The sequence below is a fragment of the Carettochelys insculpta genome, chromosome 4, assembly GCF_033958435.1.
Source record: "Carettochelys insculpta isolate YL-2023 chromosome 4, ASM3395843v1, whole genome shotgun sequence".
In the NCBI taxonomy this organism is placed as follows: domain Eukaryota; kingdom Metazoa; phylum Chordata; order Testudines; family Carettochelyidae; genus Carettochelys; species Carettochelys insculpta.
In genome coordinates this window covers 58043699-58056521 of record NC_134140.1, presented here as the reverse complement: position 1 = coordinate 58056521, position 12823 = coordinate 58043699, and the positions used below count along the sequence as shown (strand labels likewise).

Below are 12823 nucleotides of genomic sequence, written 5' to 3'. Positions count from 1 at the left end.
CTCCCTAGATATCTGTCCCAGTTTCCACTTTTCGTAAGCTCCCTTTTTGTGCCTAAGTTTTCCAAGGATTTCCCCATTAAGCCAGTCTGGTCTCGTACCATATTTACTTCTCTTGCTGCGCATCGGGACAGTTTCTTTCTGTGCCTTCAATAGGGCTTTCTTAAAATACTGCCCATTTTCCTGGACTCCTTTTCCCTTCATGACAGCATCCCAGGGGATTCTGCCCATCAGGTTCCTGAAGGAGTCAAAGTCTGCTTTTCTGAAGTCAAAGGTGTGTAATTTGCTTCTCTCTTTCCTTCCTTTGGTCAGGATCCTGAAGTCTACCATATCATGATCACTACTTCTGAGGTTGTCCCCCACCTCTACCTTCCCTATTAGTTCCTCCCTGTTTGTAAGCAGCAGGTCAAGCTGCGCATGACCTCTGGTCGGGTCCTTCAGCACTTGTACCAAGAAGTGATCCCCAACATTCTCCAGAAATTTCCTGGACTGCTTGTGTACCGCCATATTGGTCTCCCAACAGATGTCAGGGTAAAATGGAAGTCCCCCATGATAACAAGAGCCCGCGATCCGGAAACTTCTCTCAGTTGTCTAAAAAAAGCCTCATCTACCTCATCATCCTGATTTGGCGACCTGTAGACGTTTCAAATCTGTCTCAAAGTTTTGTTCGTGAAGGATTGAGAATACCAATGTCAGTTACAGCATCTCAGAACTTACCATAGAAAAATTTGGTAAGACAACCAGGCCTGCACAAGGGCAACAATTCACCCACACACAAGGCCCTCTGTGTCACTTGGAACCTGCATTGCCCATCTGGAGGGACGGGGAGAGTATATGGGAGTAGCAGGACCATGGTAGAACCTAAGCAAACTGTATGGGTGTATCTACACTTGCATTCCTCTTTCGAAAGAGGCATGCAAATGAGGTAAATAAAAATGCAAACGAGGTATACATTTGCATATTTAGCACCTCATTTGCATATTCTAATTTCGAAAGAGCTTCTTTTGAAAGAAGAAAGCCAGTGTAGATACTGTTCTTTTGAAAGCAAACCCATCGTCAAAAGAATCCTTCCCGGAAAGGATACCTTTCGAAAGGTGTATGCAAATGAGGCAGATCGAAAATGCAAATGAGGTGTAAATTTACATATCCAACGCCTAATTTGCATATTCTAATTTCAAAAGAGCTTCTTTCGAAAGAAGAAAGCCAGTGTAGATGCTGCTGTTTCAAAAGTAAACCTATCTTCGAAAGAATCCTTCTTCCCATTAAATAAAGGGAAGAAGGATTCTTTTGAAGATGGGTTTACTTTAGAAAGAGCAGTGTCTCTACACTGGCTTTCTTCTTTTGAATGATGCTCTTCCAAAGTTAGAATATGCAAATTAGGCAATGAACATGTAAATTTACACCTCATTTGCATTTTCAATTTGCCTCATTTGCATACCTCTTTCGAAAGAGGAATGCCAGTGTAGACATACCCTATGGCCATTTCTACACAGGCCACTTTCTTCGAAAGTGGCATGATAATACACGTCCCGAAATATGCTAATGAGGCATGGATGCAAATTCCCTGTGCCTCATTAGCATACAGTCATGTCATTTGGAGTCCGGAAGACCATTCTTCTGGACTCCAAAACGCTGTTTAGAAGTGCAGCTCCCGGGAGGTCTTTTGGAAGGAAGTCCTTCTTCCGGAGGCCCCTTCTTCCCAAAAATTTTCGGGAAGAAGGGGCCTCCAGAAGAAGGACTTCCTTCCAGAAGCTCCCTGGGGGCTGCACTTCTACACTGCATTATGGAGTCCAGAAGAAGGGTCTTCTGGACTCCAAACGACATGACTGTATGCTAATGAGGCACAGGGAATTTGCATCTGCACCTTATTAGCATATTTCGGGCCGTGTATTACCATACCACTTTCAAAGAAAGTGGCCTGTGTAGAAACGGCCTATGTGTGCAGACCAGACCTCTGTGATGGCTCCATGAAGGCAGCTGCTGTAACGTCTGAGCAGGTTGCAGCTGCAAATCGGTCCTTCCACAGCTAACATTGTCTGGACTAGTCGCCACGGATCCTTTGAGCTTTAGGACACTGAATACATATTGCACATGGGGCCCAACTCACTGTAGATTTGCCTCTTTCATTAAACGTTTACATAGTGCAAAGTGAGTATGAAACTGTGTCAGATTAGCAGGTACTGTTCTTCACTCATGCATTAGTGTAAAAGACCACAGGAGTTGCAGCACAACAGTGAAATTAGAATAATTTACAGTCCCATCATAGCAATGAAAAGGGGCCTGAAAATGGGCCTAACTTTAATTTATTCTAAGGCCCCTTTTTACTGCCACAGCAGCAGTGTAAAAGGGCCTTAGTGACAATAAATATCAGACCACGTGAGTCTGTATCAGATTATATTTGAACAAGCATTGCATTGCTTTTACACTGACTTGTTTTGGAACTGGCCCTGTGGTAAATGCAGGTTAATGTTGTGGACTTCAACAGAGTTCTCCCCATTGACATTAGTGTGACCAAGATAAAAAGTTGGCCCTAGGTTTTCTTTTTTCAAACTTCTTGGATTACTACTGCTTTAATATGGGACTTCAGGTTTCGCTGGACAGAAAATTTCTATGAACGAAAATGTGAAAAGAATTATTGCTGGTACTGAAGTGGTTTGATGGCATCCCTAAAGACTAGACAAAATGATTTGTGTCTACGACATCCGAGGTACTTGCATCATTCTGTCAAGGAACAGGAAATGTAGGCCCTCTCAGATGCTTGTGGACATGTGGATGTTTTTAGAAATAAAGCCATGCTGCTTTTAGAAATAAAACAATGCTGTTTTTGTTTATCTAGGATGAGTGACCTTGTTCATCATAGACAGAAGTCACCTTGGCTTTGGTCTAACTTCATGTACCCTATGTTCCAAGAAGGAAGGGAACATGCTAGAAGCCTCAAGATCCTTCACAGTTTTACAGATAATGTAACCTCCTGTCCCTTTTTCTATTGCTTTCCTATCAATGTAGAGAAATACTATAGTAAACGTAGAGATTTCAGATCCCGAGTGTGTAACAGTGGGTTCAGCCATTAAGAATATATTTTTTCTGAGATACATATATAATAGGAAAACAGAATGTTTATAATATTCAATACCTAACGAAATGCCCTGAAGAGGAGAGATACTGTGACTTAGAACTTGTTGCTTAAGTTTTGGTTTTAGCTAATGAGTAACCCTCATATGGTAATAGTATAATTTAGTTGCTGATTTAAAAAAAATAATTGCTGATTTAAAAAAAATCCTCATTTCTTTAACATACAATGTTCTGACCATTTTAACATAATCTGAGCACTTCACCCGTAACGCTTGTAACAGCTGAAATATTTTAAATTGGCATTCTGCTTTGTTCTGGTGTTTTATCCAGTACTTAATTTTTTCAGTTCTGAATTTTGAGAAAATGATAGAAATTTAGACTGCACGGAAAACTTAAAAATAAAAACCCCAGTGAGTACACTTCTGAAAGGAAAAATACATGGACATGGCCTACTTTTTATAAAAGTTCACTATTTTCTCTTTTAATTTTAAATCCGTAGAAGAAACATCTGATTTTAATTCATTTTCTCTAGCTGCAATAGTGTGCTTAATGTGGTGTTACTATTCAAATCCTGTCTCTAGCACATGAGCAGGGAAGCTGTTGTCCTTATAATGAGCATATGCAATTTTCCACTGTTTTAATGAGAACTGAAAACATGCAGTTTGGAGAAAATATGCACTGTATGTAGAATATATAAAGCTTTCAACGTGTATTCCCCCTGTCGAAACTGAAGTCTAGTCTTGCTAGTCAGGCGTTAGCTGCATGGGTTCTTCATCATTGTGCTTAGCCCAAGAGAAGTGTGTGTGGGAAATTAGATCTGAAAAGTTACATTTGACCTATAGTGTTGTAAAAGTGCATCAATGAAGCATCAGTAGGTCTAAAAATGTTATGATTGAAAATGTATCTGTTGTACTGAAATGGAATGGCCAGGACTTCTGAAACAACTGATTTGTGAATGGTGGGTATGAGGAACTGGCTATGGAGAGGAAAATGAGGGAAAATGGGTATTAATATTGCTTATTGGGGCATTACGAGGAACATTTTTGTGTGGTGGGGAGGAGAATATTCTGGGTATTTTGAAGGAATCATTGACCCGCTTCAGTTGCAACTGCTGAAAATAATTATTTTTATCCTTCATTGCTTTAAAGCCTGCTCCCACAGTTTAAGCAATGCATTACTTTATTTTTTAATCTGTCAGATCATAGTTACACTGATTGATACCTTAGAGTTAAATTCTATGGTGTCAGGGAGATGGGGTTGATGGAAGCAAGTTCAATCAAAGGGCCCGATTCTCTTCTCACTTCATGCTAGTTCCAGTGCCCATTGAGGTCAGTTTCCAAAACTCCCACTGACTTAAGTGATGTAGGATAGGGCCCTTACATTGCTATTGCTCCATAAAAGTGTAAAGAAGGGGAGAACTTGGTACCATACCTGAATAAAATTCTATAACAACTTGATGTTGATTTGCATTTTTATGATGCAGTGCTATTATGCAGTATTCTAATATTGCTTACAGCAGACATGGTGTTGAGCTAGCATGGATTTAAAAACTCAGATCCCTCAAGATTCACAACTTTAACCTGGGCAAACTCAATGTATAGCAAATACTAAGGGGAATACTTTGGGGGGCAGTGTAGATGTCACTTCCCAACACCAACCAGTCCACAGGACTGAATCAGTGTTAAGGTCATTTTTTTAACTATCTGTGATACAAGGTATTTTAAAGTACCTGGGTGCAGTGGCCACACAGTTATATTTTTTCCAGGTTTGACTCCATAATCTATTGATATATCTATATCTATCTAAGGTTATTGCAGAAAAAGCCCGTGAAATAAAGAACACACAACATGAAGATGACTTTGACAACTGCAAACAAAGCAGGACCAAAAGGAGGAGGGCTTTTCTTGATATGCTTCTCAGTACAACTGATCAGGAAGGGAAAAAACTGAGCTACATGGATATTCGAGAGGAAGTAGATACTTTCATGTTTGAGGTGCTCCACCTAAACTGAACGGTCCCACTCTTTTCCCATATTGATTCTCTCTGTGCTTCCCATAGCTTTTGTTAGCTCTCTTGAGACCCTTTCTATTACATTTATATTGGTTGTGACACAGGAAGACTGGAAATGATCACACTGGACCTGATTCCGTGCTGTATTGCTCTGGCTTCCTGCTAATATAACTCTGTAGTCCCAAAGGCAGTGGAATTAATAATTGTACCATGCTTGCTATTAATCTATGGCATAATTACAGTACATTTGATTAAAATTCAACCTGCTGTGCTAAAATCTGTTGGTGAACATTCTCTTGTTTTCTGTAGCATACAATAACTGAATAGAAAACAGCAGTCATGTAGCACTTTAATGACTAACAAAATAATTTATTAGGTGATGAGTTTGCATGGGACAGACCCACTTCTTCAGATCTACAGCCCTACCAGAACAGACTCAATATGTAAAGCATAGAGGTCAAAAAATTGTTATCTAGGTTGACAAATCAGATAGAAGAGCAGAAAGAGTGGGGTGAGTGGTGGGGGATGTAAGTGTTTGGTGAAACATCAACACATGTGAAAGAATCTTTACAATGGGTCAGGTAATTGCTGTCCCTATTCAAACCCCATGTTAATCTGTCAAATTTGAATATGAATGTAAGTTCCAAACATTCTCTCTGTAGACAGTTGTTAAAGTCTCTTGCTTTGAGAACACAAACTCTCAGGTCTTTAACAAAATGGCCTGCTCTGTTAAAGTGCTGGTTGCCCAAATACAGACTAACATGGCTATCTCTCTGTTACTATTCAGTACCTGAATAGAATAGTGTCATGTTTGTAATATATAATCTAAGCAAAATTAAGTATCTTTGCCCTCTTCTGGTAATTGACGGTAATACAGTATATTTTATCATGGGATAGTAAAGATAATGGAATAACTGAGACAAATATGCTTTCACTTCATTATAAAGTGGTGAAGAATGAAAAAGGCTCTTCCTTAAACAGTTGAGGAAAAATAGTGACTTCAAGATTGCTATATAGTGTTTAAATTATTGTGGCTGTCCTGGGAGATTTAGTCAGTCAACAAGTTTGTCTACAAGGAAGCAATTTCAAACTTTTTCCTTGGAGGCTTAATGCAGAGGAAGATCCTTCAGCAGGCCAGACAGCTAAGTAATAGAAGAAGGAGGCAATGGGAGTTCTGCTTGTTGAATGTTCTGATTTGTTTAATTTTTTTCTTATGTAGTCCCTGTTCTTCCTATTACAAAACTGGTTATTTCCTGTTCAGTCTTGTGTACAAGTTTGTTATATGAATTCATGTTTCCTTACCTTTTCTTCTGTATCAGTACAGATAGGCTGTACTGCAATGATATTCATAATACTTTGTATATATTTATTTTCATATATATGAGGATAATACAGAGCTGAACATCTGAGTAAATCTGTACCTCCAGGGGCATGATACAACAGCAGCAGCTATGAACTGGGCCATTTACTTACTTGGAAGTCATCCTGAAGCCCAAAAGAAAGTTCACAGAGAATTGGATGAAGTATTTGGTAAATTCTTACTTTTCCCTTGGATGTGGGTTTAAGATTGCATGGCACAATCCATGGTTTATATATTGATTTCTGTGCAAAGGTTTTAAAAAGGCAAAAAGCTCCCTCCAGTGTGTGAGCTGTAACTCTTCTGCAGAGAAAGAGATGTCATTATTAGCTGGCTTGATGCTAAGGGAGTTGTGATAGATTGCAGTACTTTAGATTGTATGCTTTTAAGGACAGGTACAATCTCTGTTATATATTTGTATAGTCCTAGCACAAAAGAGTCCTAATCCACAAGTAAGGCTTTTTGGTGCTACCTCAATATAAATAGCTATCATTTAAGGACATCGCAAGAACACTTAGATAAACGATTCAAACCTATAAGCAAGGTGGTGGAGTTATAGTTTTGTCAACATTTAAGATAGCTGTGAGCCTCTTAATAGAGCTTGTGTAATTCATCTGATTCGGAGTGGACAGCTGTTTCTCAAACCCCATTGTAATTCTGATCAGGTGACACTGAAAGGCCTGTTACAATGGATGACCTGAAGAAACTTCACTATTTGGAATGCGTTGTTAAAGAAACCCTTCGTCTCTTCCCTTCTGTTCCATTCTTCGCTCGCACCACAAGTGAAGACTGTTATTTGAGTAAGTAGCTTGCAGCCTTTTGTGTGTTTTCATCATTGTTAAAGTCTGATAAATATCTCCTCCTTCAAGGTGTTGCTTAAGTAAATAATTGGTTATGAGATTTGTATCCATTTTAAAGATAGCGCTCACTTCCCTGGCATGTTGATACTGTTTTTGCAGAAGGATTTAAGATCCCAAAAGCAACAGAGGTAGTCATCATTCCTTATGTGCTGCACAGAGACGTAGAGATTTTCCCAGATCCAGAAGAATTCAGGCCCGAGCGATTCTTCCCTGAGAATTCTCAGGGAAGGCACCCATATGCATATGTGCCCTTTTCTGCTGGACCCAGAAACTGCATTGGTATGTAGCAAAGTGTAATAGTTTCAAATTCAGTTATTTTCTTACCACTAAGGTGAAGGTGTCTTGGCTGTAATTTCCCAAACAGAGCCTATGCATTTGAATGGAGATTTCATATCTCTCTGGATGATAGCAGCACAGTAATTTTTACCAGTATATCACATTATCATGCTGACAACATTTTCTTTCTTCCTATTAGGCTCTTTGGAGTCCATGTTACACCCCCTTTATTGTTTTTCTCCTTACTAAATTTATCTCTGCTCAAGAGGGTCCTTCACAGTCAAGCATCCCTAAAAGATACCCTGACAACTAAGGAGGAAACATGATCCCTCTCCTGGGATATGTTCACTTTCTTATGATGATTCTAACCTGCAGGCTGGAGGGGAAATTTTAAAAAACCGTCCTCTGTCTTCTGCAGTGACAGCTGGAGCATTCGCTGAATTCCTAAAACTTGTAAGCTCTTCAGAAAATGGGCTGCTGGTTTGTCTATGCTTGTTTCGCTGAAGCATTTAACACAGCTATGGATATTCAATAATAAAGAGCACTGTATATATTATATAGTTGGTGTTACATCAGAGAAGCTGTCCCACTATAGATAGTAACAGAAAGGTAGCCATGTTAGTCTGTATTCTAACAAAACAAACCAGCAGCCATGAACACTTTAAAGACTAACAAAGTAATTTATTAGGTGATGAGCTTTCGTGGGACAGACCCACTTCTTCAGATCTATATCATTTCCAGTACATTTTCCACTATAGATACTTAGTCTAAAAGGACTATTTTATTAACAGCCTCAACTGGCTCAGAGTACTGAGAGAACAGTAAGTTTCCATTGGTCTGATCTTGTTTAATCTTTGGCATATCATTTCCTCTGGAATGAGTCAGTCCCCAAGACAGAAGTACCACTAGGAATGCCCTCAGCAGGAGCTGGTGAGATTTTTCTGTCAGCAGTGCAAAGTTATAGTGGATATTTTCAGGAGTCCAAATATGAGGTGAGGTTAAGATTTGAAAAAAAAATCCCCCAAATATTACTCTTTTATTCTTGGTTCTTCATGTATTGAAAGATGATCTAATTTAGTTTACCCAGACTAATTAATTACTACTTCTAGAGCTCTCAAAGAAGTCTGGGTGCTTTGCTGCCTAACTAGATGGCAATCTGAAGAGACAATGTACAGAGAAGGGGTTGAGGGAAATGTGAGGTCCAGCACAACACAACTATTTAAAATCCACACCTGTTTTGAGCTAGTTCTTTGGCTAAGGGCTTGTCTATATTTGAAACACCACAGTGGCATAACTGCAGCACTTCATTGTAGACATGTACTCTGAAGGGAAGGAGTCTCCCAGCAGTGTCCGTAAGAGATGGAAGTTGTGTTGATGGACGAATTCTTAGGTTGACTTAGCACTGGTCAGGTGTTAGGTTGGTATAACTGTGTCTTTCCAGACAACAGATGTGGATTTTTCACACTCCTGAGAGACAGAACTGCACTGGTGTAAATTTCTAGTGTAGTCCAGGACTAATTGTATAGTCTGTGACCTTTGTCAGTTTGCTTAGTTCTTTTCTTTCCCCTATTTTTCCTCCCCTCCTCTTTTCTCATAAACCTTTGATTGTCTGTCTAATTCCTCCTCTCCCTACCACATGAGCATACTCTACTTTTAGGATAAAAATAAACATAATTCTGTCCTTCCTGTTGTGTGCGCACATCTATTCAAACCTGAATTTGGGCCCATATTGGTTTTATAATCAGTGACATGAGATGTGCAGTTGTTCCCATACTGCATTTTGTGGGAAATCTTTGAAGTGCAATTATGGCTACTTTTAATGTTGAACTACTACTCTTTTTGTTTCCATTTAACATGAAGGCCAGCGCTTTGCACAGATGGAAGAGAAAGCTGTTCTAGCCATCATCCTACGGCGCTTTTGGGTGGAAACAAATCAAAAGCGAGAAGGGCTTGGACTTGTGGGAGAACTAATTCTTCGTCCAAATAAGGGCATCTGGATTCAACTGAAGAGAAGAAGAATGGGTGTGTTACAAGAAGAAAGCTCGCAAGGATTTTAGATTCTAAAACATGCTCAGCAGTATCATCAAGTGCAGTGTTTCTTAAGCTTATTTTATAAAGTACCCATTTTTTAAAAAAGAAAATTGTAAGTACCCCCAGACTTCTCTCATGTACCCCTAAGGGTTGAAACACATGGTCCTAAGGTAAACTGAGGTCTTGGAACAAGTTCCATTCAACCTTTCCAGATTACGGTACCCTTTTCTCAGGAGTCAGATTTGTTTTGCATACCACCAAGTTACACCTCACTTAAAAACTACTTACATACAAAACCATGCAAAAATATCAGAGAAGACTGCTACTAAAAAGTTGCTGACTATCTACCATTTTATTATCAAATAAGTGAATTGGAACAGAAATATTGTACTTACATTTCAGTGTAAGGTATATGAAGCAGCTGAAACAATGTCTGAATGACCTTTTAGATTGTACTAACTTTACTAGTGTTTTTTATGTAGCCTTTTGTAAAACTATGGAAGTATCGAGATGAGTTGATGTTCCCTCTGGAAGACTTCCGTGTACTCATATCATTGGTTGAGAAACACTGATCTAGTGCACTATGATAATTTTTTAAATAGCAGGGTAATATATTACAATATTACAGAATCTCTAGGCTTTTTATACTAGAAATATTTAATTCAGGATATGGTCTTTCCATTCCATTAGGTGGCACAACATCTTAGAAATTAGCATTGAGATTTCAAAGTCTTGAATCCTTACAAACTGTTGTCTGGCACTTTAGATCCCTTTCTCTGAAATGACCATTCATACTGCTCCATGAAATGGGCAGCTGGCTGACTCTTCACCCTTGAGGAAAAAGTCACTAATGGGTAGAAAATGCTCATATTCCACTTGATTAGATGACAGTTCCAAATTCACATAATGTCTTCTTGAATGGAACTGTGGCAGGTTACATGTAGAATTATAATTGTCTCAGAAGGGTTAGCTTTGTTAGTCTGTGGTTTCACAAAAAATGTGCAGTCTTGTAACACCTAAAAAGCTAACACATTTATTAGGTCAGGAGCTTTTGTGGAAAAGATCTACTTCTTCAGATTTTCAGAAATGTCTTAATTGTTAACCTGTTTCTGTTATAGTATCTATTAGAAAAATTTTGGTGGATGAGGTTATAGCTAACGTAAGGTAAATTAGACAACTGTACTTCTCAGATAGAACTGTAGCAGGCTAAAGGTAGAAGACTTCATGTAAATTTGGAGCTACCTGTAAACAATGAACTTGATCCTCAACTGGCATAACTTAGCTTATCTCTGGGGCCATCAGTGGAGCTGTGCAAGTTTACCCAGTATATTTAATTATGTTTGGGGTGAATTTATTAAGCAATTTGGTATGTGCTAAACAAACTCCTCTCTCATATATAGCACTGCAGCCCTCCTGGCTTCAGTAGGGTTGCACTAGGGCATGAGGGGAGAATTTGTCAAATGACTTTGTGTGCCTATGGAAGGAAAATGTCTGGGGGTTTTCACAGTTATCTTTGAGTGTTATTGTGGCCTTGATTGTTGGATTAATATATCATGTAATCTATAGTATAATATTAGAAGTTCAGCTAGCAGTTGGTTCTTGTTGAGATTTATGTACATCACTGCAATTTAAGTGATTGTAACCATGTGAAAAGGAACTCAGTGTCAAAGGTATCAAATTATTATAAGGAGTTATTCTCGTTCAATTTCTGTTTCTGGTACTTTGTTCACACAGCAGTCTTCATCACGAGCCTCTGTCCTTAGGATAGAGTGAAAACTGAGGTAGTGTCAAATGTAAACTACCTGCCTTAATAGAGCAGGTACTGGAGGGTGAGGTCAGGGGCTGGGTTTGCCTGACTTGTACACATAATAAGTTCAGTTGCCAGCACAATTAACCGTAAGCATTTAGTGCCAAAATCTGTCACAGTACCCAGGTCCTGTGGAAAAACAAGTGGAATATGTAATTAAACCCTGTATCTTACTTACAGCTTCATGAGTAATAGATTTGCAAACTACTCAGCATATTCTCCAGTCAGGACATTTAAAGTTGGGTCAACACAAAATGTTCTGAGATGAAAAATTTCTTTCAAATTTTGGGCATTTTTACAAGAACAAAGGCTGGATTCACAAAGTAGGGTGGATAGCCTTTATCCTAGGGGTTTTTCAGGGTGTAGGAGACTACATCAGTGAGGGAGAGAAATTAATGAAGGGCTTTTTTTAACAAGACATTCAAGATAGTGAAGTTTTTTGAAGTCATCCACTGTAACAGGCCTTTCAGAGTCACCTGATCAGAATTACAGTGGGGTGTGAGAAACAACTGTCCGACTGACGCCTAGTTAGATGAACTACACAAGCGATACTTAGAGGCTCACAGCTATCATGAATGTATGTACTTGAACTTCACAAATGTGCTGTATAGTCAGGAGGGTGCCCTAGTATCTGAGCTATCTTTGCAGAGTTTGGGATATGGAGTCATTCTCTTGCTTTTTCTAGCCTGTGATATCCATTGTTATTATGGATGCCTAAACACTGCAACCTATATAATTTCTCATAGAAGCCAGACCAAAGAATACATTTTATCTACATTTGTCTAATCTCACCTTAAAGACTCTAAATCAGTGGTTCTTAGCCCGGGGTGCACGCACTCCCTGGTGGTGCGTGATGCTCTTTCTGGGGATGTGGGACATGCCAGATTTTTTTTAGAAGGTAAATCATCTGTTTTGTGTGAGTTCAGTTAGCATGTCTGTTACAGTTTACTTCCACAGCAAAACTCCACATCATCTCTGGGTAGTACTTGCATGTTTTTGTATGCCTACTGTACTGTTATTTGTGGTGAATAATTCTATAAAACTATTTTTATATATATTTCATATGCATTTAAAAGTATATAGCTCCCCCCATCTCCATTTTTGATAAGGTGCAAGAACATATTTTGAGAACCAAAGGGGTGCAGGCTGCAGCAAAGGTTAAGAACCACTGCTCTATATGGTGGCAAATTGACATAGGGAATCACATCCTATTTCAAGATTAAATTGTTCTTCTTTGAGGGTCCCCGTAGGTGTTCCACCTGAGGTGCGTCAGCACTGCTGCGCTCAGGGGCCAAAGATATTCTTAGTGGTGCCTCTCAGCTGGCTGCCCATGTGCACAGAGCACAGTTTCAAGATGCCTGTGACAGCTACTGTGCATGCCTGGGCAGCTGGTCACCTCAGTTCTTCTCTTCT

General features: G+C 39.2%; 1 protein-coding gene across 1 annotated transcript in view; it reads left to right on the top strand.

The window, feature by feature from the left end:
* CYP4V2 (cytochrome P450 family 4 subfamily V member 2) overlaps positions 1-12648 on the top strand; it is a 33389-nt gene extending 20741 nt beyond the window's left edge. The window contains exons 6-11 of the mRNA XM_074992890.1: positions 2834-2960; positions 4877-5062; positions 6507-6609; positions 7102-7236; positions 7396-7575; positions 9433-12648. Of these exons, the coding sequence (XP_074848991.1) occupies positions 2834-2960; positions 4877-5062; positions 6507-6609; positions 7102-7236; positions 7396-7575; positions 9433-9629 (928 nt within the window). The 3' untranslated portion in view covers positions 9630-12648. The remainder of the gene's footprint in view (positions 1-2833; positions 2961-4876; positions 5063-6506; positions 6610-7101; positions 7237-7395; positions 7576-9432) is intronic.
* Positions 12649-12823: the final 175 nt, after the last annotated feature.